Raw genomic sequence first — 21,835 nt, forward strand, 5'->3', positions numbered from 1 at the left:
TAATCTAATAGCTCAAACCCAAAGACCCAGGCCCTAACCACCTGGCATCAGGATGTCTACAGCTTAGCTGATGACAATATTTCTAACCTTATTTAAAGTTTGTCTTCCACTAAGTAATTGGAAGTAACGTACTATAAAAACCAGAGCTCAGGGAGATTGAACTCCAGGGGACCAAACGGCTACAATGCTTGAACTTTAACAGACCATCTGGAGGCAGTCATTCATCTTTAGGGAATAGTCTGGAAATTCCTGAGATATACAGAGCCTGCCTTCAAGCTCTGCCTCCGTGCTCAGGCCAAAAGTCAGCAGGCCCTGTCTCTTATGTGACCAGGCCTTTAACAACAATGGAGTGCTAGCCAGGTTTTTTCATTCCATCTCAAAAAGACTTTAACATCCTCTCACAGAAATGAGAATTTGTAGCAACAGCTTTTTTGGATGTCATTGCTGAAGCCCATGAGAGGTGGGAATAAGCATCAACAGAATGATGGATAAATTTTAATTTTCCAAATTCTTGAAATTGAGTAACATCCATTTGCTATAATTTATTGGATAATATTCCTCTAGGATTAACTCCTATAGGTAAATGTGGAACCATTAAAGGTTGACAAGTAGGGCAAGAACTTATTATAACTCTTGCAGCGTGCCAAAATATATCACGACTTATTTTTAAAGCTTGAGAATTAGTATGATGCATGTATGTTCTTGCTGAGCAGTTAATACTGAACCTAATAACTGATCAATGGTTTTATTTCCCAAAGAAATAGGTCCTGGTAAATTAGAATGAGCTCTAACATGGGTAATATATATGAGAAATGATCTATTTCTAATTAATTGCTGAAGGGAGGAAAACAATAAAGTAAATTCTGGGGTATTTGTTAGTAAAGTAACAGTTTCAGTAGTTTAAACTATGTGAGTAGAATAAAATGAGTCAGATATAATATTGAGAGCTTGGTCAGGAAAATCTGTTAATAATAATATAATAGTAAATAATTCTGCCTTTTGTACAGATGAATAAGGAGATTGTTGCACTTTATGAATATGAGGACCTAAATATCCAGATATTCCCAATTTATTTGCATCCTTATAAAATGTTTCTGCATATGGGATGGGTTTTAATTTTACCATTTTAGGTAAAATCTAAGAAGTATTTTTAAGAAATTGAATTCTTTTATCTGGAGGAAAATAATTATCTATTATTCCAATATTGTCTGATAATGCATTTTGCCAATCAACATTTAAAATAAGTAAATCAGAAATTTGATTATTAGTTAAAGGAACAATGATTTTTTTCAGGAGGTCTTCCAACTAATTGTCTTAAATGTTGTCTTTTTTGTAATTATAAAAGCCATTTTTTGGATGTATGTTTCCATCTTTTTACATGCTTTATTTGGTAAAAAGCACAATTCAACAAAAGCTGTTTCCTTACAATCAGTTCTGTAGGAGAGGGCATGGATGGAAATACATAGATGTAGAAATTGTTCATTTGAGAAATCTGATTTAATTGAGCATCCTGAATATATTCCTCAATCCATTATAATTCTTTTTCATCTTTCGGAGTAAGCTGTCTAGGACTATGGAGGTTAGGATCCCCTTCCAAAATGGAAAGCAAATTAGTAAGAGAATAAGTGGAAGTTACTAAGATTGGCCTTATCCAATTAATATCTCCTAATAATTTTTGAAAATTGTTTAAAGTTCAAAGGGAATCTCTTCTAATTTGAACTTTCTGAGGGATAATATTTTGAGCAGTAATGTGATAGCATAAATATTCCCAAGGCTCTTGAGTTTGTATCTTCTCTTCTGCTAATTGAAGACCATATTCTTTAAATTTTGAGCATGCCAGTTGACATAACTTTTGTAACTTATTAAAATCTGGATGTGCCAATAATATATCATCCATATAATGTAAACACATGCTCTCTGGAAAAGATTTTCTAAGTTCTTGTAAAGGTTGATCTACAAATAATTGACACAAGGTGGGGCTGTTGAGCATATCTTGAGGTAATACTTTCCAGTGAAACCTCTGAGTAAGTTTTTCATTGTTTAAAGCAGGAATAGTGAAAGCAAAGCATTCCATGTCTTTTGGTTGCAAATAAATATTAAGAAAGCAATCTTTTAAATCAATAATAATTATAGGATAATGTTTTGGTATTAAGGTACGATTAGGAATTCCAGGTTGCAAAGACCCCACCGGGTGGATAAGTACACTCATTTTTCTTAAATCTGTTAACATTCTCCATTTACCTGATTTCTTTTTAATTACAAAAATTGGAGAATTCCAGGAACTTGTAGATTCAGTATGACCAGCTTGCAATTGTTCATCAATTAATTGATGCAGCGCTTTTAATTTTATCAAAGGAAGGGCCCACTGCTACACCCAAACTGGTTTATCTCTCTTCCGTTTCAAGGAAAGGAGCACCAGTCATTCCAGCTGTGTTTCTTTCCTCATGTGCATTGAGTAGGTCTTAGAATCTCAATTTCTCATTCTCCTCTTACAGAAATGTTCATGGATGTGAAGAAGCGCTGGGCAGAGGCCCCTAGGAAAAATCCTCTGATAATGAAGAAAGCCCTAGGCCTGTTTTATCATGGCCTATCTGGGTTATTTCAGGCTTTCTAGAAACGTCAGGCTGAGTTGGATCACAGCCCATATTAAACATAACATTTTTAGCAGCCTTTGAAATTGTGGGGATGGTAAGCATCGTTCCCCATTGTTGTAATAAGTCTCGACCCCATAAAGTGACCAAAATATGCGTGATGTAAGGGTGGACATCAGCTGCCTATCCTTCAGGTCCTTTACAATGCAAATCAAAAGTACTTTTTTCAATATTAGTCATGGTTCCAATGCCAATAAAAGTAGCTTTCACAAATCGTGTAAGCCCAAGAGTTTGAGGGTTGCTGTGAGCTGTGATGCCAGAGAACTCTAACATAGTGGATTTTTGCCAGCATGCAGGCCACATGTGAAGAGCAATGATAGAAACATCTGCTCCTGTGTCTATGAGCCCCATAATTTGAATATTTTTCTCAAATGTTACTTTACATTGAGGACAAGTATCATTTAGAAAAGTATGCTAAAAAACATCCTTTTCTGTACTTTTAAAACCACCTTCTCTGTAGGAGAGGTTTTGCCTTTATGATATGGTAAAATTAATATTTGAGCCACACGATGTCCTGCGGACATTTGGATGTTTTTCATGGCTGAAGCCATTATTAATATTTCACCTTTATAATCTTCATCAATTATTCCTGGGGGGATAGTGTCTTATGAAGCAATTTTTGTTGAAAAGTAGGAGCTTATCTTCAGAAGGCACCAAGCTCCAAGTTGCAAATCTCTACCTTGTCATGAAGACAAGTAAAGTATTGTATTTATTTCAATATACCAAATTCGAATTTCTTTTGACTACATCCAAAACAAGGGTTGCCATTGCAATTACCAGGTGAAGTTAGGATGTGCTATGTATAAAGAATGGTGCTAGGCTTGACACCTGTAGCTCAGTTGCTAGTGCGCTGGCCATATACACCAAGGCTGGTTGGTTTGAACCTGGCCCATGTCTGCTAAACAACAATGACAACTACAACAACAAAAAATAGCCAGGCATTGTGGCAGGCGCCTATAGTAACAGCTACTGGGAGGCTGAGGCAAGAGAATTGTGTAAGCCCAAGAGTAGGAGGGTTGCTGTGAGCTGAGACACCAGGGAACACTGCCAAAGGTGACATAGTGAGACTCTGCCTCCAAACAAACAAAAGAAAAAAAGTATGGTGCTGTCAAGTCTTCTACTTGAAGATTTAATTATGGCAATCTCTTGCCATATTGCCTGTGGTGAGCATCACATTTTAGTATAATTATGTTATAAATTATTTTCTGTCTATTTTAGAATAGTGGATAGATTTTCTGGGTTGGTGATTATTCTCTTACTTATTATATTTCTGAAATGCTGTCCAGGGTTTCCAGACATGATATAAACCTATAAGGTGCACCGCAGGTTTCACTGTACAGGCATCTTTCTTTGAGGGGTTCCAGTCACAACCCATAGTTGTGCAGCATATTGTACACTGCCCCAAAATTGATAGGTGAGATCATCTCTCTGCCTCATTGGGATCTACAGTCTCATTTTTAGCAATTAGAGCCGGTTTATTTAATAGATAAATTCACAGAGCACCAGTCATTCCAGCTGTGTTTCATTGCACATGTGCATTGAGTAGGTCTTAGAATCTCAATTCCCCCTTCTCCTCTTACAGAAATGTTCATGGATATGCAGAAGGCACTTGCAATGTCCCCACCTCTCCAAGACCTAAATCTACAGCTGCAAAATTTAAATAATTTTCCTGGGGTTCTTCAGGACGTGTTAGAGATTTTCCATGAGGGAATCTCTTCTCCAGGTTCTTTTACATTCAAGAGTACAGAACCAGATTGATTCCACCTAGAAATACATAGAAGATCTGACTTCAAGCAGGAATGAACAAGAAAGGGTCAGATTTTGAACTGAGACTACACAAAACCTAGGGGAGACATTTTCTTCATTAAGAGACACTGACATTGATAATATATAACTAATTTTTTTGAGACAGTCTTATTTGTCACCACCTCAGAGTGCCATGGCATAACTTTTAGCAACCTCTCGGACTCAAACGATTCTTTTGCCTCAGCTTCCATAGTAGCTGGGACAAGTGTCTGCCACAATGCCCACCTTTTTTATTTTTTTTGAGACACAGTCTCAAGCTCTGTGTAGAGTGACATGGCATCACAGATCATAGCTCACAACAACCTCCAACTGTTGGGCTCAAGTGATTCTCTTCCCTGAGCCTCCCAAGTACCTGGGACTATAGGCACTGCCACAATGCCTGGCTATTTTTTTTTTGAGAGGGGATCTTGATCTTGCTAAGCCTGGTCTGGAACTTATGAGCTCAAGCAATCTAGCTGCCTTGGTCTCCCAGGGAGCTAGTATTATAGACATCAACTACCATGCCTGACCTTAACCCCCTCATTTTATCTGGAGTCAAATTAAGAACTCTACACGTTTTATTCATTTATACAGGGATTAGTGATATGCAGTTATGTGGACATATATTTCTCTCTGGGGGAGTGGGAGTACCTGGATCCTAAACTCTGGCCATGGCCACTTGGTCAATGTGTTATTTATTTATTTTTATTTCAGGAACTGTTGACATTCAGGGAGGCCTAGGATGCACCTCCTGTGGCCCCTGTGGCTACTCCAGTAGCAGCTGCTGTTCCAGTATAGGCAAAAAGAGTAATTAACGGAAGTTCCAATTTGTGGAGGCAGCCTGCACAATGAAAAGGCCAGGTGGCTGAATCCTGGGCAATTTGGGTATCTGCATATATTAGTCCCAGAGAGCAGCAGTCTGCCCAGTGAGAGGGTATCACCCAGGATGTTTGGTTGCCCTGCACCCAGTATCTCCGTTTTGCTGGAGGCTGTTGGATAGTGCATTTAATTTTGGCTACCATAACAGGAGCTGATTTGCAAGTGGCATGTAGTCCTCATCTCTGGAATTTTGTTCCACGCCATTCAGCTTCTTGGGCTGTTAAATGTCTCCAATATGGGCTGAATCAAGGGGAGAGCAAATGAAGAAACTATTTATCTTAAGGTTTCACAGCAGAATTCCATTTTAACACTATTTGAGGTCCTCCGAGGAAGTTTAGGAATATGGAGATATCTAGAAGTCTTCAAAAAACTTCAATAACTCTGTTCAGTCCTAGTTATCGGAGTGAAGGTCTTTATGAAAACGGTGAGTTGGCTTGTCTAGGGAGAATTAATCCAAGTCAGGTTTATTGAAGTCACAGAGAAACCAAAAATGTTGGGTTTTAGGGCAGCTGCTTTAATCCTAAAATATCAGGGTTTTTGAGAGCTGCTTGGGTCCTCAGTTCTTGGAATGCTCTTGAACAAAAATGACCATGCACCTCTAAGTAACGCAAGCATGGAAGAAGCTTTACTGAAGAAGGGAAAGGTAGGTTGACAGAGTAAGAAAGTTTGCAAAGCAGCATACATTCACTATAGTCAGCACATGGGCCTCCAGTATCAGGGCAAGAAGGCAAAGAGGCAGCATGGAGTTGTTAATCTACTGGTTCTAATTTGGTGTTGAGTACATGTGACGCTCATTTTTTTCATTATTGTGATACCTCAGTTAGGATAATGTTCACCAAATCCATCCAGATTATTACAAAAGATATAAAATTGCCATCTTTTCATGGCTGCATACTAGTCCATCATATACATATACCATAGTTTATTAATCCATTCCTGTGGTGAAGGGCACCTGAATTATTTCCACATCTTTGCAGTTGTAAATTGTGCTTTTATATATAACATTTGAATGAAAATGTACTTATGGGTAAAATAACTTATTTTTCTTTTGGGCAGATACTTAGAACGGGATTGCTGGATATAATGGTAGGCCTACATTTAGTTCTATGAGCAATCTCCATACCTCTTTCCTACAGAGGCTATACTAGTTTTTATCCCCACCAACAACGCATGAGTGTTTGCTTCTCTCGGCACTCACCATGTGTTGTAAGTGATTCTGAGAAGGTTATGTGGTATCTGTGGTGGTATCTTGAAGTTGTTTTGATTCGAATTTCTGTCATGAGTGGGGATGATGATCATTTTTTCATGTGTTTGCTAGACACAAACATGTTTGTAAGTCCTCATGAGAAAAGATCTTTTTCTTTCTCTTGCCCAGTTTTTAATGGGGCTGTTTCACCTTTTCAAGTTGATTTGCTTGAGTATTTTGTAGATTTTGGTCATTAACACTTTGTTAAATTTGTGGCATGCAGATACCTTCTCCATTCTGTAAGTTAGTTTCCTTTGTTGAATGTGTTCTTACCTGTGTTCTTACTTGATCAATTTCCTTTTTTTTTTTTGCTGCAATTTCTAGTGGGGTCTTCATAAATTCTTTTGCTGGCTAGTAAGATAAAGAGTTTTACCACACTTTTTTCTAGTGTTTTTATAGTTTTGTATCTTACATTTAAATCTCTTATACATCACGAGTTTATTTTTGTGGGTGGTGAGGGGTATGTGTTTAGTTTTAGTCGTTTACATGTGGCTAAATACTTGTCCCAGCATGATTTATTAATTTTTTTTATATCAGCCAAGGTAGAGTGCTGTAGCATCATAGATCATAGCAAACTCAGACTCTTGGACTTAAATGTTTCTTTGGCCTCAGCCTCCCGAGTAGCTGGGACTACAGGCACCCGCCATAATACCCAGCTATATTTTTGTTGTAGTTGTCATTGGTGTTTGGCAGACGCAGGCCAGACTGGAACCCTCCAGCCCTGGTATATGTGGCTGGCCCCCTAGTTGCAGAGGTACAGGCACCCAGCTGATTTATTAAAATTTTATAGTATTTAATTTTATTTTATGTAGGGCTGTTTTCTTAACCTTTTCTTAGATAGTTTGATTTTAGAGTTTAGAAATACCAGTCAGTTTTGAAGTTGACTTACAAATTTAGTGAATGGGTTTATTATTTCTAAATATTTTGTGGGTAGAGTGCCGGCCCCATGCACCGAGGGTGGTGGGTTCAAACAAAGCCCCGGCCAAACTGCAACAAAAATAGCCGGGCATTGTGGCAGGCACCTGTACTCCCAGATACTTGGGAGGCTGAGGCAAAAGAATCGCCTAAACCCAGGAGTTTGATGTTTGTGTTTTCTGTGATGCCATGGCACTCTACCGAGGGTGATAAAGTGAAACTCTGTCTCTAGAAAAAAAAAATACATAAATAAATAGATAATTTTTTTATAATATTTACAGTTTTGTACATATCTGACCACTTTGTCTATAAGCAAGAGAGTTTTAATTCTTTATTTCTGATTTGAATGTCTTTTGTTATTTTATTACCTAATTACTCTGGCTTTATCTAATACAATTTTGAACAAAAATCATCAGTTTGGGTACATTTATTTGCTTGTCTGATACTAAAGTAATGTCTGTTAGAATTTTCACTGTTGAGAATGGTACCTAAGAGCTTTTTATATATGATATCATTATGTTGAGATACATGTCTTTGTATGTATAGAATTTCTCAAGTTTTTATTATGAAAGTTTATTGAAATTTATTAAATGTAGGGTGGCACCTGTGGCTCAAGGAGTAGGGTGCTGGTCCCATATGCCGGAGGTGGCAGGTGCAAACCTAGCCCCAGCCAAAAAAAAACAAAAAAAAAAAAAAGAAATTTATTAATTGTATTAAATATTTTGAGATAATCATATAATTTATATCATTTCGGTTTTTGTAGTATATCTTTTTTTTGTTGTTTGAATATTTTGCTATATCCTTGCATTCCAAGTATAAATTCTACTTATTCTTGGTATATAATCTTTTACACATGTTGAAGAATTTAATTTCTAGTATTTTGTTGAAAATTTCTGCTTGCACCTTAATCAGAGATAATGGTTTGTGGTTTTCTTTCTTATAGTATCTTTATATGGCTTCAGTATGAGGATAATGGTGGTCTCATAATTTAGGTTTGGAAGTATCACTCCCCTTTAGTTTTTTGGGAGTTTGAGAAGAGTTGATTATTTCTTCTTTCAATACTTGATAGAATTTTCCTGTGAAGTCATCCATCTTGTCCTTCTGTTTGTTGGAGGATTTTTTTATTGGTGCTTCAAGATTTTTCCTATGTATTAGTCCATTTAGTATTTCTACTTCATGATTTTAATCATAGTGGGTTGTATATGGGTTGACTGGAATGTGACACATGTGTTTGTTCGGTCTCATTAGTCTACAGTGTTTTATAAGTGCACACTTATTGGTTATCTGCCAAAATGATCTACTCATTGTTTTAAGTAGGACAGTGAAATCCCCTTTTATTATTGTATTTCTTTCTATTTTTTTCTATTATTCTGCTAATGTTCACTTTATGTATTTAGAAGTTCTAGTGTTGCATACATATTAATCATATATCCTCTTGACAATTTAGCTGTTTTGTTAATAAATAGTAATGATTTTTACCTTTTTGACAGATTTTTTGTACAAGACTATTTGGTGCTATATAGTGTATGATCACGCCTGCACTCTTGCTTAAAATTAGCATAAAATTTTCATTTCAGTTCTTTCACTTTTTGCCTATTTGTCTTTAAATCAAAAGTGGATCACTTGTAAGCAGAAATTTGATTTTTTTAAAAAAATCCATTCATCTCTATTTTAATCCATTTTTAAGTGATATAACAATCCACAGACTGGGTAAATTATAAAGAATAGAAGTTTGGGCTTAGAGCCCATAGTTCAGTGGTTGGGGTGCCGGCCACATTCACCAGGGCTGGTGGTTGTAATCTGGCCCAGTCCTGTTAAACAATGATGACAAATACAGCAAAAAAATGGCAGGGAGTTGGGACAGGCACCTGAAGTTCCAGCTATTCTGGAGGCTGAGGCAAGAGAATAGTTAAAAAACCAACCAAACAAACAAAGTGAATAGAAGTTTATTTGACATTTAGTTCTTGAGGCTGGGCAAGGCAAAACCATGGAACTGACATCTGGAAAAGTCCTTTTTGCTGCAGCGTAACATGAAGGAGACCAAAGAACTGATGGAGAGCAAGGTTGTGGATCATGTAGAACTGTTGTTATTCTTGTTGTTGTTTTTAAATAACAGAATTATGTTCATGATAACTAACACACTCATTCAATAAAAAAATAAAACCCTTATCCACTAAATCTGCCCTGATGGCCTAATCAGTTTTTAAAGACCTCCCTTCTATTTTTTTTATTTTTTATTTTTTTGAGACAGAGTTTCACTCTGTCAAACTGGGTAGAGGTCTGTGACATGATAGTTCACAGCAACCTCAAATTCTTGGTCTCAAGAGATCACTTTTCTCAGCTTCCTGAGTAGCTGGGACTATAGGCTCTGGCTACAACACCCAGCTAGCTTTTCTATTTTATGTAGAAATATTATCTCAGTCTTGCTCAGGCTAGTCTTGAACTCCTAAGCTGAAGTAATCCACCTACCTTGGCCTTCCAGCGCACTACAATTACAGATGTAAGCCACTGTGCCGAGCCCAAAGGCTCACTTCTTATTTCTATCATAGCAACTAAAGTTTGCTATCAATTTTACAGGCCATAGTTTATACCAGTGTATTTTCATTGAATAATTGAATCTTTTTATGTGCAAAGTAATTTTGAATAGGTAACGGCTTTCTATTGTAATTTTGTTTTTTTCTATGCATTTTATAATTACATCGTTTCTTTAATAATACTGTATTTACTTTTTTTCCACTTTTTGAATTTCTTTTTGTTGTTGGTATGTTTTGATTCTCTCTTTTCTGTATGTACTACAGTTATTTTTCTAGTGTTTTTCAGAAGATTTACATACATTTTATACTTAGAACATTCTAGCTTAAGATAACAATTAAATTTCTGTGCATAAAAAAATCAACAAATTCACCCCTTCACACATTTTATTCTGTTTATGTTACATTTCACAACTTTTTGTATTGTGTATCCATTAACAAATTATTTTAGCTGTCTTCCTTTTAATACTTTCATTTTGTAACTTTTATGTTAGAGTTAAAAGTGATTATGCACCACCATTACAATATTAGAGTGTTCGGTATTTCACTTTGTATTTAGTGTTTCCAGTGACAATTCACTCTTCAATGTTTTCATTATTAGTATTCTACCATTTTTATTTAAAGAATTTCAGCAGATATACTAGTGATATATTTTAAATGTTATTTGTGTGGGAATGTCTTAAAACTCTTCTTCATTTCTAAAGGTTGGATTTGTTGGATATAATCTTTATGGTTAACAGCCTTTATTTTTTTTTCCTTTAGCACGTTAAACATATAGTTTCACTTCCATCTCACCTACAAGATTTCTGCCTAAAAATATCTGCTAACGACTCTATTATCTCTTGCTGCTTTAAAAATTCATTAGGCAGGGTGTGGTGGCTCATGCCTGTAATCTTTAGAACTCTTGGAGGCTGAACTCAGGAGTTTGAGAGTAATCTGGGTGAGAGCAAGGTCTTGACTCTACTAAAAATAGAGAAAATAGCTGGGCACTATGGCTTGCACCTGTAGTCTCGGTAGGTGGCTGGAGCAAGAGAATCACTAGAGCCTAAGAGTTTGGGGTTGCTGTAAGCTATGATGCATTTGCACTTTACACTGGGTGAAAGAGTAAGATTGTGTCAACAAAAAGGTTTCTCATTTTTTCTTTGGATTTTTCCAATTAAAATTTATCCTGGGCAATTGTTATTGGGTTTTCCTCAGATACTTTGATTTTAACAAAACTATGTCCATGTAGTCTTGAGGGGATGACTTTCTTTTTTAAAAAAACTTTTGATCTATTTCTCATTTGAAAATCAAAAATGCATATATTTCTTCACTTAATGATGCACTCTCAGACATATATCTTTCCTTTACTCTTTCTTTTTTTCTCTGTATTTGGGTAACTTCAAATGGCCTACCTTTGAATTTGTTGAATTGTTATTCTGAATAACTGAATCTCCTATGATGCCATTACATTTTCAGTTTGACAACATAGACTTCAGCTGAAGCTCTTGTTTTGTTCTTTTTTCCCCCTATTTCTATATTAAAATTCTTGTTTTGTTTATGCATTGTTTTATGATTTTTTTTAGTTATATGCATTCTTTTGTGTCTCACTGAGATAAATTCATTTTCAGCGTTTTATTTGGGGGGGTGTGGGGCAACATTCTCACTATGTCACCCTTGGTAGAGGGCTGTAGTGTCACAGTTCACAGCAACCTCAGACTCTTGGGCTTAAGCAATTCTTTTGCCTCAGCCTCCCAAGTAGCTGGGACTATAGGCACCGGCCACAATCCCGGCTATTTTGTTATTGTAGTTGCAGTTGTCATCATTGTTTTAGCAACTCAGGGACGCGTATGAACCCTCTAGCCCTGGTGTATGTGGCCAGTGCCCTACCCATTGAGCTACGGGTGCCACCTTTAGGCAGTTTTTAGATTATTCCTTTGAAATTCATTACTGGACCTTTATTTGTATTTTTCTGCCTAAGAAGATACCTTTTCAGTGATCACATCTGCCTGATTATTTATGTTCTGGATACCTGGATGCTTTATTGTCTGGATACCCAGTGTTTTGAACTCTGAATCTGAAGGAACAAATAACTCATCCAGTCATTATAGAGATGTTTCTTTTATTGGGTCATTGGCTGATGAGATTTTTTTCTGAGATTGCAGCTGAGTAAGGCTGAAGCCAATAATATGGCTGCTATAAGGAATAGAGTGTGTTTCATGGTTGGTAGACTTGTTATCAGGGATAATACAGTTGTGTATCCTGGATATTCCCTGGGAAGTGAAATATTTTTTTAAGGTATTGATCAGTAGGACTGAAGCTCAGATTAAGAACTGCAGTGTTTCTGCAATTGCAGCACTGATACAATGAATGTTGGGTAGGTGTTCACTCATTGGACAGGTTGTTGAATGGGCCAGGTTGTTGATTATAGCTAAGAGGGTCTGCAACTGATGTATAGGGATGCTGCCAGATACACACCTGTGAAAAATGTCTTTTTTTCTTTTTTTTATAGTTTTAACTGCTGCCCATGTTTAGTGAAATGGCATCAGCCTACCTCACAGAAACCTCAAGCAATCTTCCTGTGTCAAGCTTCTGTGAGGCTGGGATTACAAGTGCCTACCACAATGGTTGGCTAATTTTCCCTATTTTTAGTGGAGATGGGGTCTCACTCTTGCTGAGGCTAGTCTCAAGAGATCCTCCCAGCTTGGCCTCTCAGAGTTCCAGAATTACAAGTGTAAGCCACCGCATTCAGCCTATGAGAAATGTTTTTAGGCCTATCACTGGGTCCATGTAATGTTCCCCTTCCAAGTTTGGGGGTAGCAGGACTGCTTCTAGAGCCTGGCTGATAGCAACTGGAGGTTGTTACCAAGGCAATTTTAAGATTCACAGTAAAATTATTTTTAGTAGGCTTGCCTCCAGGGACACAGAAATGTGTGCTTCCAGACATACCTCAAATGGAGCAAAATTGGTTCTGGACTGTGACCAAGGCCAGGTAACATTGCCAACGAAGAACACATTTCAGATAAATTTTGGTGGTTTAGGATTCAGGAGCATAGATGGATGTTTCTCCCTATGTGGGCAGGATTTTTGTCATACCATGGCTGAGAGGTGAAAAAGGTGAGTTTTAAGTTGATTCAGCAGCCAAAGATTGGACCAGGTCTGCAGGCCTGTTTACCTGGCTATGAACCATCCTGTGGATCTTGGCAAATGGTGGTAGTGGCATAACCCAGGTCACGTAAGCCATAGCTGAATCTATGGTACAATATGATCATTTTTTATTCTGTTGCTAGGACTATTATTGGAAAGTCTGCTAGTGTGTCATGTTCCAGCTCTCACAAAATCATCCTCTTTAATCTTCCTCTCTACTAGGGTTTCCAAAACACTGACCTAAAAAGTCCCAAAACTCCCATAAAGGCTCTTCATTTGGGTTGTCACAGTATGCTGTGGGGTATATGAGTAGGAGACCTCCTTTTCTTTCATCTTCCTTGTGTTACTGTCCTGTATTTTTCACTTTCTGAAATGTTGCATGCAAAATTTTACATGGCTCTTAGATTAAAAAGTTCTGAAATAAAGTACTAAATTTATATGTTATGTAAGAAGCAAATTACATTACTAGTGAGCCCCCACATAGTTATAAAAATGGTTGAAAGTTCAAGTTTATTTCAGGAAACAAGGAATCACTCAAATTTATATCAATCATTCTCAGCCTGTATTTAAATGATGATATAAATTAATCCCAAATGTTTTCTTTTTATTTGAGTAAGTCACAGCACACTTTAGGCATTTCTGTTATTCCTTCATTTGGAAACACAAGCTTTTCTTAGTTTCCAAGGGCTGTATTATTGCTGATATATTTTGTGTAAAAATTGCACCACTCTTCATGGGTGCACAGAATTCAAAATAGTAGCTATCAAATGTAGTAACTCTTTGGCCAAACAATATTACCTTGTTTCTTTTTCAAATGTATGTTTCACCAGATGAATGAATTTTATTTTTTAAAATTTAAACCCGAGGGGGGCGCCTCTGGCTCAGTCAGTAAGGCGCCGGCCCCATATGCTGAGGGTGGTGGGTTCAAACCCGGCCCCGGCTGAACCACAACCAAAAAATAGCTGGGCGTAGTGGCGGGCGCCTGTAATCCCAGCTACTCAGGAGGCTCAGGCAAGAGAATCGCTTAAGCCCAGGAGTTGGAGGTTGCTGTGAGCTGTGTGTTGCCATGGCACTCTACCAAGGGCCATAAAGTGAAACTCTGTCTCTACAAAAAAAAAAAAAAAATTAAACCTGAATATTAACAATTTGATGAGAATTTTTGACTCTGTTCACTTTAGCATGATGTAGTGTATGAGTTATATATGCATTGGGCATGTGCATTGCCTAGGAAAGTATCTGTGATGTTTTTCTTTTACAAATATTGCCTGTACATGTTTAGGACCTGCATTGTCCATCAATATTTATTACTTAATATATGTGTGTGTGTATGTGTGTTCAATAATTTTTTCATCCTGTCTTGGTGAGCAATGAAGAAAATATTCATATATTAACAATGTATTTATTGTTTTAATCTATATTATTTTGAAAGAGAAACAAATTTTTATTTGAAGGTAATTTTTTTTTTTGAGACAGATTCTTACTATTTCATCCTTGGTAGAGTGCTGTAGCATCACAGATCACAGCTGGGACTACATGTTCCTGCCACAATGCCCAGGTATTTCTTTGTTGTGGTTGTCATAGTTGTTTAGCAGGCCTGGGCAAGGCTTGAAACAGCCAGCCTGGGTTTATGTGGCTGCCACTCTTACCACTGTGCTACAGGCACCAAGCCTTGAAGGTAATTTTTGAAACATGTTTTAATTATATCTTTCAGTTAAGCAAATTTAGCACATTGTTAATTGTGATTAAAAATATGAAACTGTCATCAAATATTTTTAAGTGCACAGTTTAGTCTTATCAAGCATATTTACCTAGTTATCAACAAATTTCTATATCTATTTCATTTTACAAATATTAACGTTAATACTGACTATAAAACTAATCCTGTTTTCCACCTCTCTCCTGAAGTATATTATTTTTTTATTTTTTTTTGGTAGAGATAGAGTCTCACTTTGTCACCCTTGGTAGAGTGCTATGGTGTCACAGCTCACAACAACCTCCAACTCCTGGGCTTAGGCGATTCTTGCCTCAGCCTCTTGAATAGCTGGGACTGCTAGCACCCACCAGAAAGCCCGTCTATTTTTTTGTTGCAGTTTTGCCGGGGTCGGGTTTGAACCTGCCACTCTCAGTATAATGGGGACAGCGTCCTACCCACTGAGTTGCAGGTGCCTCCCTTTTTTTTTTTTTTTTTTTTGAGACAGAGTCTCAAGCTGTTGCCCTGGGTACAGTACCATGGTGTCACAGCTCACAGCAGCCTCAAACTTTATGTGCTTAAGCAATTCTCATGCCTCAGCCTCCCAAGTAGCTGGGACTACAGGCACTCGCCACAATGCCCTGCTATTTTTTGGTTGCAGTTGTCATAATTGTTTATCTGGCCCAGGCTGGGTTCTAACCCCTCAGCCTCAGTGCATGTGGCCAGTGCTGAGCCTGAAGAATATTATTCTACTTTCTCTTTCTTTGATTTGGACAATTTTATATGTTGTATGATTATAATAATACTGTATCTGTTTCTATTTGACGGTATTATTTTACTTTACATAATATTTTCAAGGTTTGTCCTTAGGTTAATGTGTCAAGATGTCTTTTTTAAGGCTACATAATATTCCGTTGTGTGTATATGCCACATTTTATTTATCTACTTATTGATAAAGGGATATTGAGTTTGCTTCCAGGTATTGTCTTTAGTGAATAATGCTGCAATATACATAAATGTGCAAAGATCTATTCTATGTGTTTCTTTGTATATGTTTGACATATTGTGGATATACTCATAAGTAACATGTGCATGTTTTTGCTTTTGTTGCCTAATCCTTTGATGTTGTGTATGAGAAATAATTACAAAGGCCATTTGTCATGAAGTTTTCCCTTGTATATGCTTTTAGAAGTTGAATAGTTATAGGTCTTACACTTAAGGTTTTGTCTATGTTTTTAGTTGACACATTGTAATTGTCCATATATATGGAGTACAATTTATTGTTTTACACAATGTTGCATAATTAATAAAATGATGGTGTTTATTGTACACATTACGTCGTGCAATCATTAGTTCTTTGTGGTGAGAACATCCATAAGCTTGTATTCTATATAGTTTGTAATATATAATACTTTACTTTTAACCATTTTCACCTTACTGTGCAATAGAAAAGCAACATTTTCCCTCCTTTTTTACCTGTCAATGAACCTTGTCTCCCTCTCCCCTTCCCTCAATCTCTGGTAACCCTTGTTTTACTCTCTGCTTCTATGATATTACTTTTTGAAGATTTCATACATGAGTATAATTATACAGTATTTGTCTTTCTTCATCTGACTTATTTCACTTAATATGCTGTCCTTCAGATGCATTCATGTTTGTAGGCGAGTACCATAATACTTCAGTAAATTTTGAAGTCAGGTATTGTGATGCTTACATGTACATAGCTTTTGCTTAGGATTGCTTTGGCTATTTGGGGTATTTTCTCACTTCGTGTACACTTTAGGTTTTAAAGGTAATTTCTGTGAATAATATCAGTGTATATTCATAGAAATTGAATTACATTTGTAGATCACATTGGGTAGTATTGTTCAATAATTTTTTTTTCATTTTTGACACAATGGAAAAATAATTTTTCATTCATTCATGTGTTTTTCAATTTGTTCATCCATGTTTTATGGTTTTAAGTGTAGACCAACATTTACCTTTTAAATTAAGCTTATAGCTAGAAACCTTCATTTTTTACACATTTTGTACAAGCAGAAAAACATAGGTCACCTGTTTTAAAATTTGTTTGTATTTATTTATTGTTGGGGATTCATTGAGGGTACAGGAAACCAGGTTACACTGAATGCATTTGCTAGGTGATGTCCCTCTTATATTTGTGTCTTGCTCCCAAAAAGTGTGTCACACACCGAGATCACCACTCCGTCCCTCATTCCTTCTCTCTGTTCTTCCTTCTCCCATCCCCCTCTCTCCTTCCCTCTCTTTGGTCTCCCTTTCCCCCATCCCTCATTCTCCCTCTCTCTGATCTTTCCTTCTCCCACCTCAACAACATACTAGGTCATTAATTGTCCTCATATCAAAATTCAGTACATAGGATTCATGCTTCTAAATTCTTGTGATTCTTCACTAAGAATAATGTATTCCACTTCTCTCCAGGTTAATACAAAGGATGTAAAGTATTCATCATTTTAATGGCTGAATTGTATTCCATGGTGTGCATATACCACAGCTTGTTAATCCATTCCTAGGTTGGGGGGCATTTAGGCTATTTCCACCCTTTGACAATTGTAAATTGAGCTGCGATAAACAGTCTATTCCAAATGTCCTTATGGTAAAATGATTTTTTTCCCTTCTTGGTAGATGCCCAGTAGTGGGGTTGCAGGATCAGTGGGAGCTTCAGTTCTCTGAGGGTTCTCCATACCTACTTCCAAAAAGGTTGTATTAGTTTGTAATCCCACCAGCAGTATAAAAGTGTTCCTTTCTCTCCACATCCATGCCAGCATCTGCAGTTTTGAGATTCTGTGATGTGGGCCATTCACACTGGGTTAGATGGTATCTCAGGGTGGTTTTGATTTGCATTTCTCTAATAATTAGGGATAATGAGCATTTTTTTATGTGTTTCTAGTCATTCGTCTGTAATAATTAGGGATAATGAGCATTTTTTTATGTGTTTCTAGTCATTCGTCTGTCTACTTTTTTTTTTTTTTTGAGACAGAATCTCACTTTATCTCCCTAGGTAGAGTGTTGTGGATTCCCAGCTCCTAGCAACCTCAAACTCTTGGGTTTAAGCAATTCTCTTGCCTCAGCTTCCCAAACAGTTGGTACTACAGGTGCCCACCACAAAACCCAAATATTTCTTAGTTTCAATTGTCATTGTTATTTATCTGGCCTGGGCCAGGTTCAGACCCGCCAGCCTCTGTATATATGGCCTGTGCCCTAATCACTGAGCTATGGATGCTGAGCCTCATCTGTCTTCTTTGAAGAGAAGGTTGTATTCATCTCTCCTGTCCATTGATATATGTTTTTTTTGGCTTTTTTCATGTGGATTAATTTGAATTCTCTATAGATAATAAATATCAAGCTTTTGCTGATTCAAAATATGGAAATATCCTTTCCCATTGTGTAGGTTGTCTCCATGCATTGGTTGTTGTCTTCCTAGAGGTACAGAACCTTTTCAGTTTCATTAAGTCCCATTTGTTTATTTTTGTAGTTTTTGTGAGGAAGTCTTTCTCATAAAATCCTTCCCCAGGCTAATATCTTCCAGTGTTTCCTCCACACTTTCTTTGAGGATTTTAATTTTTTCATGCCTTAGTTTAAGGTCTTTTATCCAGAGACTCACTTCATTGCCCTTGGTAGAATGCCATAGTGTTACACAGCTCACAGCAACATCCAACTCCTGAGCTTAGGCAATTCTCTTGCCTCAGCCTCCCGAGTAGCTGGACTAGAGATGCTTGCCACAACAACCGGCTATTTTTTTTTGTTGAAATTTGGCTGGGGCCGGGTATGAACCCACTACCCTAGCTATTTGGAACTGGCACCCTACCCATTGAACCACAAGTGTCACCCCTAATCAATTTTTCTGACAGGAGAAAGTTGCAAGTCCATTTTCAGTCTTTTACATGTGGGTAAGCCAGTTCTCCCAGCACCATTTTTTGAATAGGGAATCTTTCCCTCAGTGTATGTTCTTGTTTGGTTCATCAAAGATTAGGTGGTTATATTTTATTTTATTTTTTTGGAGTATGCAGTTTTTAATTTTAATAAAATAGATATTTTCATATTACATAGAGAGCAAGTCCATCCCCTCATTGTTGATAAAATTTTAGAAATATTTTCTATAAAAAGTTTCGGATTTGACTGGGAATTAATCCATTATAACATGATTTCTACAGGTACAGTGTTCTCATCCTCTTCCCCATTCTTATTAATTTTGAGAAATTTTAAAAATACAGAAAAATACAAAAAATAAGGCAAGATATCCATATACCACAATCCAGAATCAATCAGTATCTTTATATTTATTTGCAGTCTTTTTATTTTTATTTATTTATTTTTTTTGGCCAGGGTTGGGTTTGAACCCACCACCTCTGGCATATGGGACCGGCGCCCTACTCCTTGAGCCACAGGCGCCGCCCTATTTGCAGTCTTTTTAAAGAGAAATGAATATTTATATAAAAAGCTAAAGACCCCTTTAACCAATACCCTCCCCCCTCCCACACACATACTCTTTCCTTCTTTAGTCTACACAGTGGCAAATCAACATCTGTATCCTTACAAATCATTTCAAAAACATTTACATACATGTATCCATTACCAGTATATAGTACTGAATTTTGTGAAGGAAGTTTGAATTAGAATTTACAATCATTGTACTGTATTTCATGCTGCAAATTAATTTCCTCTTCAACATTTTCCAGATGTTAATAAATGTTAATATTTGTTGCATTTGACAGATATACAGTATTCTGTCGAGAATTTTCCATTTTGTTCCATTTCTGTCTACTACGTTTCAAGCTGTGAATATCCTGGCATATATTTCCTGAGCATACATACTCATGAGCAGAATTGCTAAGCAGTTTTGAAGCTGTCACAGGAACGTATCCCTACTTCCCAATGAAATAACCATTTAGAACACAGCCTTCTCATGTTCCTGTTCTTAATCTCTGAGGATTTTATTTTTGTAGATAATTCATGCTCTATTTTCTCCCCCTTGGAGAACAAATAACCTCCAAATCATTTTTTAAAATAGTCCCATCAGATCCTCACCTGATGTTGTTTCTATCATATCCCAAATTCTAGTAAATGGATAGATCTTTCTGGAATCTCTTCTGCTCTGCTGAATTAATACTAGAGTTTTATTTTATTTGTAGTTCATCATATCATCTGTGTTTGTCTTTCTTTTCAATACTTACAACTTATTTTTCCTATTACAGTGGTGAAAATCTCCAATCTAAGATGACAGCAATGGCTAATGGTTATGTTTCGTTTCCATTTTAGTGGAAATGTGTCTAAAGTTTCAGTATTACCTTTGCTATAGGTTTTTTTGTAGGCTTTTTATCATATAAATGTCTTTCTCTTCGGTATGAATTCTCTCATGTCCAGTAAGCTTTTAGTATTTGTTAGTTTACCTCATTCACGATGCTTTTGCTTCAGAGTGATTCTTTCTGATTCACTGAGTTGTAAATTCCTGATGAAAACTTTGCCATTTTCAAGGTATTCACAGGGCTCTTAATGAGTATGGATTTTCTGGTGTGTAATGTGGTGTGACTTCTGGCTAAAAGCTTTCCCACATTCACTACATTTATAAGGCTTCTTACCTGTGTGTATTCTCAAATGCAAAGCAAGGGTTGAGAATTGAGAGAAAGCTTTCCCACATTCATTGCAACCATAGGGTTTCTCACCTGTATGGCTTCTCACATGAACAGTAAGAGATGAACTCTGAGAGAAGGCTTTTCCACACACGTTGCATTCATCAGGTTTATCTCCTGAATGAATTCTCACATGTACAATAAGTGATGTTCTTTGAGAGAAGGCTTTTCCGCATTCATTACATTCATAGGGTTTCTCTCCAGTGTGAATGTTTTGATGTTTTATGAGGTACTTCTTCTGGCCAAAATCTTTTCCACATTCATTACATTTAAAGGGCTTCTCCCTAATGTGGATTTTCTCATGCTCAGTAAGGTTTGATTTGCCACTAAAGGTTTTTCCACACTCCTTACACACAAAGGGCTTCTCTTCCATGTGAGTTCTCTGGTGTCGGATGAGATTTGACTTTTGTATGAAAGCTTTCCCACAATCTTTACACTCAAGGGGTTTCTCTCCAGTGTGAATTTTCTGATGGGTAAGGAGGTTTTCCTTCTGGCTGAAAGATTTTCCACATTCATTACATTCAAAAAGCTTCTCTCCAGTATGGGTGTTCTGATGTTTAATGACATACTGCTTTTGGATAAAGGCTTTTCCACATTCATTGCATTCAAAGGGTTTCTCTCTAGTATGAAAATGCTCATGCTCCATGAGATTTGATTTGTGGCTGAAGACTTTCCCACATACCTTGCAAGCAAAGGGGTTTTTCCCACTATAAATTCTCTGCTGACTGAGTTGTGACATCTGAATGGAAGCTTGCCCACATTCACACAGTATGAATTTTTTGATGAATGAGAATTTACTTTTGGCTGAAGATATTTCCACATTTCTTACATATATAAGGCTTATATGGCCTTCATATACATGTATGGCCTTCAAATGCAAAGGAAAGGGTAAGATTTGAGAGAAAATGTTATCATACTCAATACATTCAAAGCTTTCTCTCCAGTATATATTTTCTAATATTTAATGATGTATTGCTGCATTCACTGGTTTCTCTCCAGCATGAATTTTTTGCTGTTCAGTGAGATTTATCATCTAGCTAAAAGCTTTTCAATATTCCTTAGAAGGACAGTATTTCTCTTCAGCATGACTTCTACATTCAATGAGATGTGACATGCGAGTGTAAGTTTCCCCACATTCAATAAACTCATAGGGTTTCTCTCCAGTGTGAATGCTCTAATAAAAGACAGGGCACAAACTTTTTAAACTGAAGGCATTTCCACACTGATTTACACTTAAAGAGAATTAATATCATAAAGAATAAGCCAGAAGAATTCCAAGCTAATTAAAGTGATACTTCTTTCCTACACAACTTTTCTCATAATTAATTCTGAATGTCTTTTGAACTCAAAACTTCAAAAAGGTG

General features: G+C 36.7%; 1 protein-coding gene across 1 annotated transcript; it reads right to left on the bottom strand.

Moving 5' to 3' along the window:
* Positions 1-20,061: 20,061 nt before the first annotated feature.
* On the bottom strand, positions 20,062-21,225 carry LOC128572962 (zinc finger protein OZF-like). Its single transcript, XM_053573124.1, has one exon. The coding sequence runs from the start codon at positions 21,208-21,210 to the stop codon at positions 20,332-20,334; it is 879 nt and encodes a 292-aa protein (XP_053429099.1). The 5' UTR covers positions 21,211-21,225; the 3' UTR covers positions 20,062-20,331.
* Positions 21,226-21,835: the final 610 nt, after the last annotated feature.

This window comes from Nycticebus coucang, chromosome 20, assembly GCF_027406575.1.
Source record: "Nycticebus coucang isolate mNycCou1 chromosome 20, mNycCou1.pri, whole genome shotgun sequence".
Lineage (NCBI taxonomy): Eukaryota > Metazoa > Chordata > Mammalia > Primates > Lorisidae > Nycticebus > Nycticebus coucang.